Below are 20,106 nucleotides of genomic sequence, written 5' to 3' on the forward strand. Positions count from 1 at the left end.
CTATTCTAATCCCATTTTCCAGCACTAGGCCCATGGCCTTGTATGCCATGGCATCGCAAGTGCACATCCAAATACTTCTTAAATGTTATGAGGGTTTCTGCCACTACCGCCCTTTCAGGCAGTGAGTTCCAGTGAGTTTCCACTACCCACTGGGTGAAAAGATTCTTCCTCACATCCCCTCTAAACCTCCTGCCCCTTACCTTACATCTATGCTGCTTGGTTATTGATCCCTCCACTAAGAGGAAAAGTTCCTTCCTGTCTACCCTATCGATGCCCCTCATAGTTTTATACACCTCAATCATGTCAGCCCTCAATCTCTTCTGCTCCAAGGAAAATAACCCCAGTCTATCCAATCTCTCCTCATAATTAAAACTCTCCAGTCCAGGCAACATCCTGGTAAATCTCCTCTGCACTCTCTCTAGTGCAATCACATCCTTCCTATAATGCAGATTCCAGAACTCTGCTGTGGTCATCTAGTGTGTTTAGAAAAAAAATTACCATCAGTTGCTGCAGTTTCAATAGAGTGCATTGTTTACATTTTCCAGGATTGTTATTACATCTGAGCCCATTATAAAATCTTGGCTGAGTTTTGAAAAGTCCAAAAACACTTATCTCAGCAAGGGGTTTGAGCTTACATTTTGATTGAAAGTTTTTGAGGCTGTTAATGGATTAACTGTCTTTGATGTGGTTACCAAATAGAAGTTTGTTTGCTTTTATAAAAGATTAACTACTTGAGAAGGTTTAATGAATGAGGTCTTTTTTTTTTACCGTACCAAGTGTGCATGAGTGAGAGACCTACTAGATTGTTAGAAGTTTATCTTTTTCATCTCCACATTGCTCCTGAGGTCTGTCCATTGCAGATACTGGGTGAGTGGATATGGACGATATATGGGGGTATGAGATGGCATGAAAGTGATATGGAGGGATATGAAGCATCATATGGAGTAGGTGAGGGGTGAGGTAGTGTCAGGGGTGAGAGCTAAGGGGCCCAACAGCTTTTAAAATAACTCTGACAAAGTTCCAGAGAACTGAGGTTGGCCTTCTAACCAGCCTACCTTGGGACTTTTCCACCCCCATGGCCACCTCTGATCTGCTCCTGGGGCTGGCAGGACCAATTCAATCCCACCTCCACCTTCTCAGAGTGAAAACTGAGTGTGACAGGGCATTTTATATCGAGGTGGGTCTGCTAAGTTAGGGCATTTCCCAACTCGAGCTACCCGCCTCAAACACGAAAATCTTGCCCACTGGCCATGTTGTTTCTCCCAAAGTACACCACTTCACACTTATCCCCATTAAATTGCATCTGTCATGTGTCCGTAATATTTCACCAGTCTGTCTCTGTCCTCTTGCGGTCGGATTTTGCATTCCTGTTTCGGGACTGCGCAGTGTCCGGAATTAGAAAAAATGGCCGCAGAGTGGTGAAGGCAATGGTACCGCCTCAATTTCCGTCTCCAGTTATTTTCAGCAGAGCGGGACAGCAAACAGGTGCAGAATCCCACACGCTGCTGTTTGGAAATTGTCGACACTATGGTCATTTTAGAACTTCTGCAATTTTCAGAGTGGCGGCTGCATTTTAGAAGCCTTCCTCTATCACACCTGCTGAGTGGAGGTGTGAACCATGGATTGGAGGTGGAAGATTATATAAAAGGTGAATGCAGTAGCCTGAGTTACATTTGTGTTTACTAAAGTGAGCGATGATAGTGCTGTAATTGGAAAAGATAAGTGACCTTAAATAATGTGGTTGCCAATTTGTTACTTCTGACAACTGGCAAGCTGTGAAATGAAAGAACAATATTGGGAAAAGTCTTCAGATGCATTAGAATACATTATCCACAGGATAAAGTACTATTCTGCATTGTACAATATTGAAAAACCACCCCAAAGATCCAGAGCTAATTGTTCAATCACTCCCCATTGCTGTCATTCATTATTTGCAGAACAGCTCAGCCATCTGTTTGGTTGTTTGAAAGCTCTGACAGATACATTGGCTTTTAGCTACTTTTAAAGACACTAATGGACTCTTCACTGCAGAGTTTGCTTACACAGCATTCTTGGGAAATGTGAGTTTCTTTATTTTGGATTTAGGAGCTTCTGAAAAGGATGCTTTTTTAAATGCCTCCTGAAGTGACTTTTGTTGATTTTGACAGAGTTATGAGGTTTTCAATGACTTCCTAGTCTTATTACAGGACTTCTGAGTTCTTCTCATAAAGTGGATACTCGGTGACTGGGTTAGGAGGAGTAGGGTATGAAGGGGGTGAGGGGGATTGTGCGAGGGGGTAAAGGGAGTTGAAGAGGCTGAAGTAGATTGGGGGGGATGAGGGGTTGAGGTGGGGGGAAGGGCAATGTGGGATGTCAAGGGGGTGAGGGTGAGGGGAGCTTTACACTGATCTGAAAAATTGGGCTGATGTCTATAGGAACAGAGGCAAGCCTTTTAACCTGACCACCGAAGCATTGACCTGCTTCCATCTCTGCCTTGGGCCCAATTCCAAGCTGTCCCACCCTCCAGGTGATAAAAAAAATCCCGCCTGTTAGCACTGCCAGGATGGAAGCGGCACCACGACATCAGGAAAATTGCCCACTCCCAATTGTCACCTCCATGATGAAAATCCAGTCCCTGGAGTCAGCTACTATCCTGCTCACTAGTTACTACGTCACCAAGTTTTTATTGTCCACAACTTCAAAATATTACTCCCCCTATACTGAGGTCCAGGTCATTCAGATATAACAAGAAAAGCAATGGTCCTAATATCGACTCCTGATACAACACAGAAAGAGGACATGCAATCCATCATGCCTGTGTGGTTCTTTGGTAAAGCTATCCAATTAATTCCATTTACCTCTTCTTTCCCATGAGCCCTGTAATTTATTTTCCATTCAAGTATTTATCCAATCTCTTTTGAATGTCACAACTGAATTTGCTTTCATCGCGCTTTGAGGCAATACATTCCAAAACACGTTCTGTTAAAAACTATTTCTTCATGTTACCTCTAGTTCTTTTGCCAATCACCGTATATCAGTGTTCTCTGGTACTAATACTTCTGCCAAGGAAAACAACTTCTTCTTACTTTATCAAAATTGTTCATGATTTTGAACACCTCTATCAAATCTCCTCAAAACCTTCTCTGCTCTAAGAAAAACAAGCCCAGCTACTTCAATCTCTCTCCTTAACCCGCTCATCCCTAGTAAATCTCATTGTAGTAAATCTCTCCAAGGCCTTGACATCCTACATAAAATGTGGTGCTAATTGAAGACAATACTTCAGCTGAGGCCTAACCATTATTTTATAAAGGTTTACCATAACTCCTTGATAACTTCTCTGTGCATCTATTAAAAAAAACAAATTCCATATGCTTTTTTAACAATCTTCCTTACTTGTCTTGCATCTACGCTGATTTGTGTATTCCTACTTCCAGATTTCTCTGTTCCCACAACCAGGTTTAATATCATATCTTTCAGTTCATACTGCCGCTCCTCATTCTTTCCAATGAAATCTAATTTCTCACAATTCTCTGCATTAATCTGCCACTTGCCTGCCAATTTCAACAGCCTATCTATGTTCTCATTGTTTACTACATAAATTGGAATGAAAGATTAGCAGACTGAAGAATGAACTGGCTTTAAAGAAGAGATAGTTCAAGTACAGCCAAGGGCGGGTATTTTACATGCCTGTTCGCAGTGGGGATTGTGGCGGGCGGGAGTGTAAAATATGGCAAGGCAGCCAGAAATCAGTTTTAACGTTATTGTGAAACTAGTTTGCAATTGTCCACCTAACCCATTAATGGCAGGCCAAATATCCTGCCAGAGCACGTTGGGAACGTCATTTTAATACATTTGTATCTTATTGTAAGTCCTATTCACTGGAATCATCCATCCACGCTGGATCATCCAGGCACGTTGGCGTACAATTAGAACAACATGTTTCAGAACAGGATATAAGTGGCGACCTGCACTTCGCTCATCATTTTGAGGTTACTTTGCCTACCTTGCATCGTGCAGCACTCACAGGAATCAGCGCCAGGCTCCGCAGGCAGGACCACATTGCTTTTCGTGGGGTGTCACATGTCATGAAACTATCATATTTTTCATAATATTGTGGTTTGTTGTCAAGTAGATTTATGAGTATGAGTGTGTATAGTTCTGTCTGTGTCATTTAATTGAATTGGAGTCAGGTAGACTGCAAGGTTGAAATTATCAAAAGAAGTTGGGTGTAAAAGACATTTGAAATGCTCATGAGTAAACATGGATGAGGGCTTAGCATCTAGGGTGTAAAGGAAATTTGCATTTTTAGATAAGTGAAGGAGTTGTTTGGGTTTCAAAGGGGTGGTAGGATGTTTATAACTAACAGGATAAATAGGGCAAGGTTATTATGTTTATTTTTCCCAAAGGTACTGACCATATTGTCAACATGAAAGATTTTTATATTATTGGAAAAGTAAATTTTCAATGACATATAGAACAATGGAATTTACAGATTTAATTGAGGGAAACATATATAAAGAGAGATAGAAGACGGTGTGGGCATGTAAAATCCTGAAAGGTACACCGTGTGAAACTTGGAGGAAGCCTCTAGCCACTTTTGCAGGGGTCTGCTCTGAATTGCCTATCTAAATTTAAAATCTATTCTGGACTGTTGCCTTAAAGAAGGTATGTAGCTGGGAGTCAGGTTAATTAGGAATTTTGGGGTTTGTTGTAGAATTAAGTAATTGTAATCTTATATATGTGCTTGAAATATTTTCTTTTGCTAATAAATATTTTAATTTAATTTGTAAAATCTCTAAAGGTGTTAGTGGGCTCATTACTTCTGAATTCAGTGCACTAATCTTCTCATAATAAACACCAATTACAAAATGGTTGTGGTAGCGTGGCCAAGTTTCCTTTGTGGATTTGGTCCACCTGGTACACATCACCTGCCATTTCATAACAACAAGCAAAGTCTCTATCTACCAGACCAGCGGTATAACAAGGATACCTTTTAATGGGCTACAGGGTTAAGGCTACACTGGGGAAATGGGGGATCTGGCCTGAGGCATGGGAAGTGGCTGTAGGGTCAGGCCGTGCAAGGGAAGAGGGGGAACTGGCCTGAAGCATGGGTAGAGGCTGCAGACCTAGACCTGTACTAGGGAAGGAGGGGTGGGAACTTGTTGAGACACGGGAAGGGGCTGCAGGGCTGGGCTTGTATTAGGGAAGTGGGGGGAGTTGGGCCAGAGGCATGGGAACGGGCTACATGACTAGGGTGTCACTGGTGGTTCCAAGTAAGGAAGATTGCATTTAGACACATGAGTGGGGGGAGGGTGGGGGTGGGGGGAGGTGTATGTTGAATACTGTAAGTGGCCTCAAGATGGGGATGGGTGAGGCTGACATGGGCCATAGGCACATCCAGGAGCAGCACCAGGCATCCCTAAAGTGTGAACTTGGTGAAGCTACAACACAGGACTACTTGCATGCCAAACAGCTTAAGCAACAAGTGATAGACAGAGTTAAACGATTCCACAACCAACAGATCAGGTCTAAGCTCTGCAGTCCTGCCACATCCAATCGTGAATGGTGGATGACAATTAAACAACTCACTGGAGGAGGAGGCTCCACAAATATCCCCACCCTCAATGATGGAGGAACCCGGCACATCAGTGCAAAAGGTAAGGCTGAAGCATTTGCAACAATCCTTAGCCAGAAGTGCTAAGTGAATGATCCATCTCAGCCTCCTCCTGAGGTCCCCAACATCACTGATGCCAGTTGTGAGATTTGAACTCTTGATAATTTAAAAGATTATCACTGATGCCAGTTTTCAGCTAATTCGATTCACTCCACGTGATATCAAGAAAGGCTGAAGGCACTGGATACTGCAAAGTCTATGGGTCTTGACAATATTCTGGCAATAGTACTGAAGACTTGTGCTCCAGAACTTGCTGTGTCCTTGTCAAGCTGTTCCAGTACAGCTACAACACTGGTATCCACCTGGCAATGTGGAAAGCTGACCAGGTATGTCCTGTATACAAAAAGCAAGACAAATCCAACCCGGCCAATTACTGCCCCATCAATCTACTCCCCATCATCAGTGAAGTAATGGAAGGGATCTTCAAAAGTGCTATGAAGCAGCACTTGTTTAGCAATAATCTGCTCACCGATGTTCACTTTAGTTCCACCAGGGCCACTCAGCTCCTGACTGCATTACAACCTTGGTTCAAACATGCACAAAAGAGCTGAACTCCAGAGATGAGGTGAGAGTGACTGCCCTTGACATCAAGGCAGCATTTGACCAAGGGTGGCATCAAAGAACCCTAGCAAAACTGCAGTCAGTGGGAATCAGGGGGGAAATTCTCCACTTGTTGAAATCATACCTAGTACAAAGGAAGATGGTGGTGGATGTTAGAAGCCAAACATCTCAGTTCCAGGGCATCACTGCAGGAGTTCCTCAGGGTAGTGTCCTAAGCCCAACCATCTGGACAATACCCAGGTTTGGGCTGACAAACTGAAGTAACATTCGTGCCACACAAGTGCCAAGCAATGACCATCTCCAACAAGAGAGAATATGGCCATTGCCCCTCATCATTCAATGGCATTACCATCACTGAATCCCCACTATCAACATCCCTAGGGCTTTCCACTGACCAGAAACTGAACTGGAATCGTCATTTAAATACTGTGGCTACAAGAGCAGGTCAGAGGCTAGGAATCCTGCAGTGAGTAACTCACCTTCCACTTGCCTGGATAAGTGCCACTCGAACAACACTCAAGAAGCTTGACACTGTCCAGGAGAAAGCAGCCTTCTTGATTGGCACCCCTTCCACAAACATTCACTCTCTCCACCACCGACGCACAGCAGCATCAGTGTGTACCATGTACAAGTGGCACTGCAGAAACTCACCAAGCCACCTTAGCACAATCCAAACCCACAACCACTACCATATAGAAGGACAAGGGCAGCAGACACATGGAACACCACTATCTGGAAGTTCCCCTCCAAGCCACGCACCGACCTGACTTGGAAATATATTGCTTCACTGTCACTGGGTCAAAATCCTGGAACTCCCTCCCTAACAGCACTGTGGGTGTACCTACATCACATGGACTGCAGCAGTTCAAGGAGGCAGTTCACTGCCACCTTCTCAAAGGCAATTAGGGATGAGCAATAAATGCTGGCCTAGCCAGTGAAGCCCACATCCAGTAAATGATTTTTTAAAAATTCACTTCAAACTGTTCAGGGGCTAACAAACAGACATGCAGCAGAAGCGCAATACAGTCGAGGAATAAAGGGGCTGGATGGGGAGGTCTGTAAGGGAGGAAAACCTGAACATGAAGCTCCTCCAGGATGATGGGAGGGGTTTCCATGCTCACACAGGGAGGGTCCAAGCTGTCAAGTAGTGAGGGTTCTGCACCACCATCTTCCAATCTGCAGCGATGGTACAGTGCAAAATTAAAATGAGGAGAAGCTCTGCTGGCGAGGGCTCTGCAGGCAGATTGGAGGGCAGCTGCATGAACTGCAGGGGTGGGGGTGTGCTGATTACATTGGTATGAGGAGAGACACAGCTGAGACTTGTTTGGAACCTTTCAATAACAGTGCAGGGAATCAGGGAAGTGAAACAATGACACCCATTCAAGCAGGACTAATCCCGTAAAATGGCACTAATCGAGCTCCATGTTTTAACCCCTTGTTCGCAGTGTATATCATGAACTCCGTAGCAATTGGGCGAATGGACAAGCTCCAGAAGCCTGTTAGAAAGTTGGTGCTAGACGGTTCATGAAGTGAACCCTCAAGCGCACTCCCAAGCCCCCGCTGCCTCAAATAATCTAATTTCCTGAATGAACATTTACCCTCATGTTTATTCCCAAGAGTGCAGTGTTAGAGTGCAGTGGATGAGGCTCCCAGCACCTTGGCTGAAAGCAGCACATCCAAGTGCCTGGCCAAAGCAATGTCATAGCAGTCGGTCATGTTGCGGGGGAAACCTTGATACTCATCCCGCACTGGCATCATCTCTGGGGTGAGTACTCTTGACACAAGGACAAAGCCCTTGAACCTACATTCACTGACAAGTCATTGAAAGAAAGGGGATCCTTGGAGACTAATGCTGACACTTGTCTATCCCTCATTGATACTGTGGAGAGGAGACGGAGGCTGGATTTAATGCTGCCTATATTATCGCTTGCAGGCAGGAGGGAAGAAGGAGAAGACTGCAACAGAGCCTCCTGGATTGCCAAAGGATGGAGCAAGACCCTCAAAACCAAGGGCCAGCAGGGCTTCCTCCAGACGCAGAGAATGAGGCTCACAGAGACGTCCTACGTAAATGACTCACAAGACCTAGGGTCTACAGAACTTGTATGTTTTATCTGCAGATGAGCGAGGATCACTGTCGCCGATGGCTCCACATGTCCAGGGATCTGGTCACTCACATTTCTGGCCTGCTCTTGTAGCCACAGTATTTATATGGCTAGTCCAGTTCAGTTTCTGGTCAATGGTAACCCCTAGGATGTTGATAGTGACCGATTCAGTGATGGTAATGCCATTGAACATCAAGGGGTGAAGGCTGGATTCTCTGTTGGAGATGCTGATTGCATTACACTTGTATGGTGCGAATGTTTTTGCCACTTGTCAGCCCAAGCCTGGATATTGTCCAGGTCTTGCTGCATTTGGACATAGACTGCTTCAGTAACTGAGGAGTCGTGAATGGCGCTGAACAATGTGCAATCACTAGCAAACATTCCCACATCTGACCTTATGATGGAAGGAAAATCATTGGTGAAGAAGCTGAAGATGGTAGGGCTGAGGATACTACCCTGAGGAGCTCCTGGAGCTGAGATGACTGACCTCCAACAACCACCATCATCTTCTTTTGTGCTAGGTATGGCTCCAACCAGCAGAGAGTTTTCCCCCTGATTCCCATTGTCTCCAGTTTTGCTGGGGCTCCTTGATGCCACACTTTGTCAAATGCTGCCTTGATGTCAAGGGCAGTCACTCTCACCTCACCTCAGGAGTTCAGCTCTTTTGTCCATGTTTGAACCAAGGTTGTAATGAGGTCAGGAGCCGAGTGGCCCTGGCAGAACCCAAACTATGTGTCATTGAGCAGGTTGATGCTAAGCAAGTGCTGCTTGATAGCACATTGATGATCCCTTCCATTACTTCACTGATGATGGAGAGTAGACTAGTGGGGCGGTAATTGGCCAGGTTGGATTTGTGTACAGAACATACCTGAGCATTTTTCCACTTTGCTGGGTAGATGCCAGTGTGGTAGCTGTACTGGAACATCTGACTAGGGGTGTGGCAAGTTCTGGAGCACAGGTCTTCAGTACTATAGCCAGAATATTGTCAGGGCCCATAGCCTTTGCAGTATCCATTGCCTTCAGCCTTTTCTTTATCGCACGTGGAGTGAATCGAATTGGCTGAAGACTGGCATCTCTGATGCTGGGGACCTCCGGAGGAGGCTAAGGTGAATCAACCAATCAGCATTTCTGGCTGAAGATTTGGCTGTATCTTTTGCACTGATGTGCTGGGCTCCTCCATCATTGAAGATGGAGATATTTGTGGATCCTTCTCCTCCAGTGAATTGTTTAATTGTCCACCACCATTCACGACTGGATGTGGCAGGACTGCAGAGCCTAGATCTGATCCGTTGGTTGTGGGATCGCCTAGACCTGTCTATCACTTGCTGCTTATGTTGTTTGGCATGCAAGTAGTCCTGTGTTATAGCTTCACCAGGTTTTTTTTAGGCATGCCTGGTGCTCCTAGCATGCCCTCCTGCCATCGTCATTGAACCGGGGTTGATCCCCTGGCTTGATGGTAATGGTAGAGTGGGGGATATGCCGAGCCATGAGGTTACAGATTATGTTCAAGTACATTCTGCTGCTGCTGAAGGCCCACAGCGCCTCATGGATGCCCACTCTTCAGCTGCTAGATTTGTTCAAAATCTATCCCATTTAGCACAATGGTAGTGCCACACAACATGATGGAAGGTATCCTCAATGTGAAGCCAGGACTTCGTCTCCACAACAACTGTGCAGTGGTCATTCCTACTGATACTGTCATGGACAGATGTATCTGCGGCAGGTAGGTTGGTGAGGATGAGGTCAAGTATGTTTTTCCCTCTTGTTGGTTCCCTCACCACTTGCTGCAGACCCAGTCTAGCAGCTATGTCCTTTAGGACTCGGCCAGCTCGGTCAGTAGTGGTGCTACCGAGCCTCATGGTAACATGAGGAAAAACCTTTCCACACACTAGTGGTTAGGATCTGGAATACACTGCCTGAGAGTGTGATGGAGGAAGGACCATTTGAGTCATTCAAAAGGGAATTGGATTATCCAAAAAGGAAAAATTTGTAGGGCTACAGTGAAGAGGCAGGGATGTGACACTCGGTGAATGGCTCCTTCAGAGGCCCAGCACAGACAGACCGAATGGCCTCCTTCTATGCTGTAATCACTCAATGATTCTATGATTTTGAGTTTTGTACAATTTGCAAACTTTGAAATTATACCCTTTATACCCAAGTACAGGCCATTAATATATATCAAAGAGAGCAGTGGTTCTAATGCCAACCTGGGGAAAAAAGCAGCTCTTTACCGCTACTCTCTGCCTCTTAGTCCTTTTTTTTTTATTTGTTCATGGGAAGTCCCTGGCTGGGCCAGCATTTATTGCCCATCCCTAATTGCACTTGAGAGTCAACCACATTGCTGTGGGTTTGGAGTCACATGCAGATCAGACCAGGTAAAGATGGCAGATTTCCTTTCCTAAAGGACATTAATGAACTAGATGGATTTTTACGACAATCAGCAATAGTCATCTTCAGACCTTTAATTTCATGTTTTTATTGGATTCAAATTCCACCATCTGCCATGGTGGGATTCAAACCCTGGTCCCCAGAACATTACCTCTGGTCTACCAGTGCAGTGATAATACCACTATGCTACCAACTCCCTTTAGTAAAATTGTACCCAAGTAACCACTGCCCCTTTAATACCATGTGCTTCTATTTTCCAAATAAGTCTGTTACGTCAAAAAAAAACAGAATTACCTGGAAAAACTCAGCAGGTCTGGCAGCATCGGCGGAGAAGAAAAGAGTTGACGTTTCGAGTCCTCATGACCCTTCGACAGAACTAAGATCTGTCGAAGGGTCATGAGGACTCGAAACGTCAACTCTTTTCTTCTCCGCCGATGCTGCCAGACCTGCTGAGTTTTTCCAGGTAATTCTGTTTTTGTTTTGGATTTCCAGCATCCGCAGTTTTTTTGTTTTTAAGTCTGTTACGTCGTTCTTTATCAAGGACATTTTGAATGTTCATATATAAATATACCTCACTACCTTCATCGCCCTTTCCATTACTTCAGCAAAGAATTTAATCAGGTCAGTTGGACATGATTTTCCAGTAATAAATCTGTGTTGGCTGTTCCTTTTTAACCCGTATTAAACAAAGTGAGCGAGAAGTCTATGTCCTTCCTTCTTAGATAAATGCCATTGTGTGGCTTTAAAGTATACTAATCCTCAAAAAATTAACCAATCTGAATCAGCCGCATTACAAACACTTAAGAGGAAGAGTAGGATTCTTATCCTTTTTTTGCAGGGAAGCATCTAACCCACCCCCTGCACCAGTGTCTCCATAACATCCCACAATACCATTGAAATTTTTAATTGAAACCTGAGGTAAAGACTTGTAATGTACACGTTCTAGATAATTAAGATTATTAGGTTTATTCAAATACAATAAGATATATTTCTTTTGGAAAATAATATTTTGGGATACAGTGTATATGCAATTTGATGCATGACACGTGGTAATTGTAGTATGTTTGGGAGAAACAGGTGGCTTTGGGCCTATAGCTTCCCAAGCTTTCAACCACCAACCACCACTTGTCTCATGTCTGGTTCTGTGTCGTGAACTAATAGGGATTGATGGCTATTGCTAGTCAACTACTCTATTATCATTGTATCATGCAATAAACAGAATGGTAGAAGGCAAACTGGTCTAGCCTAGTCATTCCTGTGTTCTTAATAGTTCCAAAAGTACCAAAGTGTCAAGAAAGAAGATCAAGCACACACATCATAGACTACCAAGAGATTAATTGCACCTATCCTACCCAGCCAACATAGATGTAATTTCTGTGAGACATTCAATACACACATATCCTTAAGATCAATAGGGAAATCAAAATTGCACATCCCATTAGAATAGCAAGGCGAGTAAAACATATCCAGCAGACCACCAGGGAAATCAGTAGACAGTGCATATTAGGCCAGCAGGGAGCAGGATCATGTTCATTTTGCCAGGGCAAGGTTGGTAATGAACATACTTAAACATATACTCACTAGATAACTAGGACATCACAATGCATATAACTCAAGAGCAGGTGCAGACCCCAAAGCACTGAACCACCAAGGAACTCAAGTGCACACAGAAAAGCAGAGAGTTTTGTTTTTTTTTAAAAACTGCCTTTGCTTCCAGCAGCCATTACTACAAGAATCTTACATAATGAATCAACTACTAACAGTAGTCAGATTGAAACAATATGTTGGCATATCTGAGCAGATCAGACAAAACAAAGCATTAGAAAATAGCATTGTGCATCCACAATAAGACTAAATTAGCAAAGTGACAGTGAACCCAAATCTGACTCAGATAAATACATACTTAGTTGGGGAAACATCCAAAGTAACAAACTGGTGATGTGAGAAGTGATTTTTTTTATTACAAACTTTAAATCAGTTTGAAGTGTTTTGTTTTTGCTTAATTATAACTGGCTATTTACTTTTTAACATATCAATTACAAATTATCTGCATTTGTCTTTATTTATACATTTGTAATTTAGTTAACTAAATGAACCAACTGATTTACCCATCTGCAGTTGTCCTTCAGAGTAAATTGGTAAGATTGGTAAGTTAGGGCTACAGAATCTGACCATTGTAATAGCAAAACTCCTTATTTAAATGTCTCGTAATACTAGTGAGGACAATGGCATTGGGAATTTAATAACTGTGTAGCAGAGAAGTTTGAAGTGCCATAGTCATGAAATTTAATCACCAGAGTCCTGTGAGTGAAAAAAGTACTTAAAGACTCTCAATTTTTTGATGCATGAATTCTTAAAAACTATTTTCACAAACTACTGTTCAGAACAACACAATTTGTAAAATAACAGCAAGTGTCACTGTAAACTATTAAAAACATAAAACCATTAGATCGGACATAAGATTAAAGCTGCTAGTATTTATCTGTCACAGATAAAGATGCAATGTTGACACATGGAAGAAACAGGTCAGCTTTGTCCATCTTTCTTGATTAAAACTCTCTCCCATAACCACTGAGTACTGTAAACAATGTTATTTAAGCATTTGAAGCTTTACCAATACAGTCCACACTGTAACAGTAGCTGCCGTGAACACCGTCTATTCATTCCAATAAAGCTTCCCCTGTTTCATTCATTGTCCATCTCTCAGGAGACAAACTGAAACTCTGAGATACCAATAAATTAACTTAAAATGCAAGATATTCCTGTATTAAAACATAGTTAATTGTGCAATATTTTAAATCTCACTAGTTTCTGCAGCAAATTATAAATTTTAAACATGCTCGCACTGCAACAGCAGAATTGCACTTTCATTCCTCTTTGCAATGTTTCTCCAAACTGATATTTCTAGTGCCTTTTAGGCGATTTTAACAGCATGCAAGTGTCTGTCTGATTCTTTTTTTGTTAATAATGGAAAAATATTATGAATGGAAAATGAATGTGTCCTTTGCACTGTGATGAATTTAGAAGTATAAGTGCAGCTGTGTATACTGTAACATGTCTATCTTTAGGGAGAGTCAGGGGTGATGTGCAGAGCAATCTGAATGATCCAGGTCTGCCTGCTGGTCCACATTTTTTCATTCAAAAGATGTTATACCATTGTGCTAGCATGTCCATGCCACAGACATATGAGAAATAGCACACAAGGACCCTTGTGGGATTGATACACAGTTAAAACAAATATGAAATCGGGCTTCTGCATCTGAAGTATTCCTCAGTAGCAACGTGACCAATGATTCATAAAAAAAAAACAGAGGGCAGAATTCTGAGAACAGAATAGTATAGAAAAGCATGTTTTTCGGTTTACTCCTGTTTCTTCTTTTCCAAAAAAGGCACTTGGGTCTCTGTTTTTCAAATTTACTACCTATCTACATAGCAAATCTGCTGTAATTTAAAAGTACAATGCTGGATATGATGAGATCAAACATATCAAGAAAATGGTGGAAAGACTTTTATTCATATGTGCCAATAAAGGTTGTTTATTTCATTGGTGCATGAAGTGAAGAGTGAACATGAGACACTAATTAAAAATTGCTCCAAGCAACAAACAGATTTGTTCGATACACAGCCATTAAGAATAGCAGTAATGTTTCATCACTGTGCTTGCATTGTATGTACATTCATTGCCTCTTTCACATAAACAACAGCCGATAGCTTTTAATGATAAACGAATGTGAGTCCTGTCATTGACTCCTTCACTTTTTCATGGTTCAAATTTAAGAATTTAGGGGTTGGGGGGCTTGGCAGCGATCGAAGTTGTAGTCCTCACAAGAACATTTAAATTTGTAAATAGTGCTTAAATATTTAATTCACAACAGCATAATTGTCAATGTATTGTACATTCTTGTTCTTAAATGCTCTAATGTGGTCCAATAAAATGTAGTTAAAGCCACATTGTGACACTCATAACGTTCTTTCACACATTGAAATTTAGGTTCAAAGTGCAGGGGTAGTCCTGGAATTGACCAAACTGTAACCAGGTTTATAGTATTTTTAAAAATAATTGAATGTTCTACTCAGCAGCGCAAACAACAGATTTAATTGCGTACAAATGCGTCTTTCGGCATTATCTAATTTTGGAACCACCATTTTGAACACAGAACCAGAAGGAAATAAGACAGATCTCCATCAGTTAATGGATGGGCCTTTCCCCTAGTTTACAAATGAGAAGGATGGAGAATTTTCAAATGTTCATGAAAGAGGATAATGTAAGCACATTGACCGTTTGCAATGCCCTTATCCATATTGGATGAGCATTTTTTTTATCAAGATAAGCTTATCTTATACAATAAGGATAGGTAAGCAACAACATATTTAAAGCTTTAGCAAAAATAATTTTCCTTCTAATTTAGTTTATATTTTTATTGAGTATTCTTGAGAATTTGTATGGTCAGTCCTAAAAATATACACTGTTTTTAACAGTTTTTAACAGTCACAAACATCTTCTGAGCCAGGTGCAAAAAAAACTGCTTAGCAATTGTACGCCTGATTCTTTTAAAATAGGTATTGATTTATATAACTCTAATTAATGCTTTATATGTAGATATATATGTCAGTTTTCAAGTTCCTCAAAGATGTTGCTTTACTTGAAAATCTACCACCTTATACAAGCAGGTTCCTGTAAGTTTCTAATATAAGCTCATTTAACCCATGTCCCAGGATGTTTCTGTCACTCGGCTGGTAACGGTACAGCCATTCCTATCATATCAAATTCTGGTTACAAGCAATATTCTGTTTGTCGCACCTATCACATATTACAGGATTCCACTACATACAAAATATTTTGCATTTGCAATAATCCCTTTTACATTCAATTACACTGGCAGTCACCCATTTCACCAGAGTTGGTATATGGCATTGAATTGGGTTTAGTTTGACCTTTCTTAGATTATTTTGTTTTTAATATTTCATTTCCTTTCTATTTCGTGGATTGTTAATTCATGTAATGATGTGCAGAATGGAAAATTGTTCAATTCATAAACATAACATTAATATAATCTGAACTAAATGCAGGTTACAGCATTTTTGCTAGCAAGAAACATAACGTACTGGGCTAAATACAGGTCTGTAGCAACAAAATGCTTTTGAGCTAAATAAATAGATTAATACTTAAGACTGAAAAAAAAAATCTTAAGTGCTGCAGCATTTTGTAAGAATCTTACAGGTATGATAAACAGCTCCAAAATATATTTTAAATCATTCACCATTACACATTACATTGAAAGAAGATTACATGTAAATATTAGATATTAAAATTATATATATATACCATCTTTTTCAAGGAAATGAATTATAACTAGCAGAATCTATGTAATATGTATAGCAAATTAGCAAGTGTGAAAGATTTTTTAAACAAAATTAGAAATATTTATTGAGGTTGGATCAACTGAATATGATGTATAATTTAATATATATTTCTTATGAAGGTCAGGTTAAAGCATTTATCCTGAGGAGATGCTAAACGGGCTATATTCTAATACTTATGGATAATGTCTGGGTTTTTGGATAAGACATTTTTAAGAAAAAAAGCAACCAACCTTTACAACGTACGTCACACCAGGACCCAGGATCTTCTCATTAGAGTGCAGCCACCCTCGTGAGGGTTTATTGACAAAACTGCCACTGTGATTCCAGTCCTCTCCACCCAGGTGAATGTCTTCTACCTTGGCCCTCTTGTCTGTGCTCATCTTGTTCACGTCCTGCTGGGAACATGGAGTGGTAGAGACAGGGTTACATGTATCTACAGCTGCTGTAACTGAACTAGGAGTGCCTTGCAGTTTAGAAGCTGCAAGGTCTTTCACTGCAGAGGACAGATTTTTGATGCCCAACAGGCTGCCTGTGTTAGCAAATTTCAAATGGGACATCTTTTGGATGAAGGTACAGAGTGTGGTGGGTCCATCTTCCTGGTCCTTGCGAAGCACCTCCGCTGAGGTTGGGTACGAAGGTGCATCAGATGTCGTTGTTGTTGTAACAGTCGAGCCCTTGCCGTTCATTGATAAGTTGTGTATAAGCTCATCGAATGATGTCACTGAATCATTCCTAAAACGGTTATACTTTGTACGGTGAAGCATGCCCTTCTATCTGCTTTTCTGCATATGTACATCCAGGTCTGACGCAAACTTAGAAAGCATTTGTTCTACCATAGCAGATCTCTCACAGAACCAAAAGTAACCTGATAAACTCAGGCATATGAATACCCACAGAAATAAATGCGACCTTAAGTGCAGAAGTAAGGGCCTGGCGTAGTAGTACTTTGCTAAGACAGAGATCACCGTCCTGCTTAGAGCTGCCAAGCTGCTCGCAGCAAAAGCATGACTCACACAAATGAGAAGACCCTTTTCAACAAAAGGCTCACTGAACACTGCAAATCACTTCCTGTTGCAAAACCATCCACCCACTTACAGCACACTAGAACCAATCAATTTTCAAATTTCCCCTTCCGATCTTGATAGAAGGGCATTTTCACTCAAAGACGGGGAATTTTTCTTTTCCAGAAAGTAAACAGTTCTAATCACCAGGAATTTCATCTTCAGCAAAATTACTTCTACTTATGTCTGTTTACTGTATTACACCATCCTATCATTCAAACCCAACAAGCTGTACAGTCTTTACAGTGCTGCATACAGCTGTAATATACCCTTTCGAAAATCCCTGCATATGGCTACGTGGATTAGGCAATATATTAAACCAAAGAAAGCATCAAAACTTAGCCACGATGAGCAAATCATAATCCTGAATTCGAATAGTACAGTAACTGAGAAAAACAGCTTAACTTTCTGTAATAATGTAGATATGTGTTATGAAAAGCATAAATTTAAAAGCATCTGTTTCAAATTAGATCCCATTTCATCTACTTCAAATTTCAAACTGAGCATAGGGAGCTAAGATAAACTATATCTGCTGAGCATTTTCATTCTTTCTCCATCTAATTTTGCTTTTAGAAATTAAGGTTCTTGAAATACTGTAATACCAGACACAGTGGCAGCAGCCTCAGCATTTTTCAGGTAATATGGTTTACCCTATTAAAATGAACTGAACGCCTCTGGTATCAGATCCATAATCAGCACTGAATAAAGCTTTTCTTTCCCCACCATTTTAGGAACAAGTTCCTTCTCTCCTGCAGAGAAACACAATTAATAAAAGACACAGTGTAAATCTCATTCATAATATGCACTGCATTAATTTCTCAGCGTATTAATTCAACTCCCAAGCATTCCATTCAGAAAATCGTTAGCTTTTGATATAATATAGATTCATACCAGCACATACAAAAAAGAAGCATTTTTTATCCTATGGGAAAGTGATGTTTCAAATCATTTATATTTATTTGAATGAAATGGTAAGGGCGCATACCAATAATTCTGTGAATGAAATAGGGCCTTGCTGCATCTGCCAAACGATCCCTTGGGTGCTAATGGCTTTATCCAATAAGAAAGAACCTGGATGACTCATTCAGGATAGGATTTCTGAATAGTGGATTCTTCCATTTTCCTTACAGGTATGTTTCTTTCAAATGTAGAAGCTAAGCTAATTGCAACAATTTAATAGCAAAGGCTTGGATTTTTGGCAAAAAATTAATAAATTAAAAACGCAAATTATAATAAATCAATATTGTAGTTGAGTTCAGGTGCTAATTCAATTAGAACAATTTCTTTCAAATGCATGTTTCTCTGACATCCCTCAGAAGGTGCATCCAACTGGTCCATTCACATCAGCAAAGTGGATACATACATACTGTTCGATTTTTCTGTGATTTGAATGTTAATTATTTTATTCAAAATATCAGATTGCATTACAGATTATTATGGGGAAAAGGGGAGTGCTTGCATTTCTCAGTAAATGTGTGTGAGATGCAAAGTCAAATTCACAAAAGGTGTTCAGCTTGCTAACATCTATATCATTTATAAATCATGGAGTTAAATGTAAGAAGGATATCATATTTATTTATATCACATTAGCTATGCAAAAAACCCTGAGTGGGACTATTTTGCCACTATTTAAAAATGACAAATTAAATATTTAAATTTGTATAAATAAAAATGAGCAAAAATATCATTGTATGGGATACACAGAGTATAAATTGGCAGGCATCAAAAAACGGATTTTATTTTTACAAACAGGAGCATTTACACAGTGACTGTTCTAAAAGCTTTAAAAATAATTAAACAAATTGTTGATAAAGGCAATTGCAATGGAAGAAAATGTAAACATTATACACAAAAGCAGAAATATATTATGTGTGTTATTGTATCCATCAACCACAAATTTCTGAAGCCTGATTGAATGATTGAATAATAATCTGCAATGCAATTTGATATTTTGAATAAAATAATTAACATTCAAGTCACAAAAATATCAAACAGTATGTATGTATCCACTTTGCTGATGCGAATGGACCAGTTGGATGCACCATCTGAGGGATGTCAGAGAAGCATGTATTTGAATGTCTCTGAATGCAACATTTGCTGCTTACATAATGTGTGGTACATTGGTCGATATTTTCCATTCTGGACACTAAGGTGGCAGGCAGGAAAGTGGCTTGATTCCCGCTGGGTGGCGGGGCAGATTTTGGTGCCCAATTTTCCACTTTTCAGCTCATTAGTTATGCATCAGCAAGGAACTCATCAAATCTTGTCATGGAGTTGGTAGTGATTTATATGCCCAGCCGTTACCTCATGGAGTTGAAGGTCCTGGTGTCCTGTAAAAATGGATGTTTGGGAGAAAGATTGTGTTATTCTGTAAAGAAGGCTGGGTGTCTGGGTGTGATTTAATTAAGAGTTTGATAGGAGTCAGGTTGTCTGGGGATTTGGAAACATGAAAAGGATAGAGGTGTTAAACTGAGGTACAAGTAAGTAGGTTAGATCTAACATTTGCATTTTTAGATAAGTTGACAGCTTGTTTGAATATCAAAGGGGAGCCAGAGGTGACAAGAAAATGATTGCATCTTGCAGGATTCCATAAATAGTAATGGGGATATGATATTTTATTGACCCAAAAGCAAAGATAAGATGGAAACATGAAATATCTTATATTTGGAAGGGTTTAAGTTTCAAAGAGGTGTGTGAGAACAATGGAATGAAAATGAAAGGGGAAAAAAGGTATATTGGAGTCACTATGGATAGCTGTTTCTTTTTTATTCGCACATTGGATGCAGGCTTTGCTGTCTGGGCCAGCATTTATTGCCCATCCCTAGTTGCCCTTGAGAAGATGATGGTGAGCTGCCTTCTTGAACCGCTGCAGTCCGTGTGGTGTAGCTGGACAGAAAGCTAGAGATGGCTGGGGATAGCTATAGCTGTTTGAGCTGTTGAAATATCAGGAGGACTGGGCTGGAAGGGAACATAGTTT

General features: G+C 40.8%; 1 protein-coding gene across 1 annotated transcript in view; it reads right to left on the reverse strand.

The window, feature by feature from the left end:
- shc3 (SHC (Src homology 2 domain containing) transforming protein 3) overlaps positions 1-17,051 on the reverse strand; it is a 296,799-nt gene extending 279,748 nt beyond the window's left edge. The window contains exon 1 of the mRNA XM_041187067.1: positions 16,299-17,051. Within this exon, the coding sequence (XP_041043001.1) occupies positions 16,299-16,832 (534 nt within the window). The 5' untranslated portion in view covers positions 16,833-17,051. The remainder of the gene's footprint in view (positions 1-16,298) is intronic.
- Positions 17,052-20,106: the final 3,055 nt, after the last annotated feature.

Source organism: Carcharodon carcharias, chromosome 4 (genome assembly GCF_017639515.1).
Source record: "Carcharodon carcharias isolate sCarCar2 chromosome 4, sCarCar2.pri, whole genome shotgun sequence".
NCBI lineage: Eukaryota > Metazoa > Chordata > Chondrichthyes > Lamniformes > Lamnidae > Carcharodon > Carcharodon carcharias.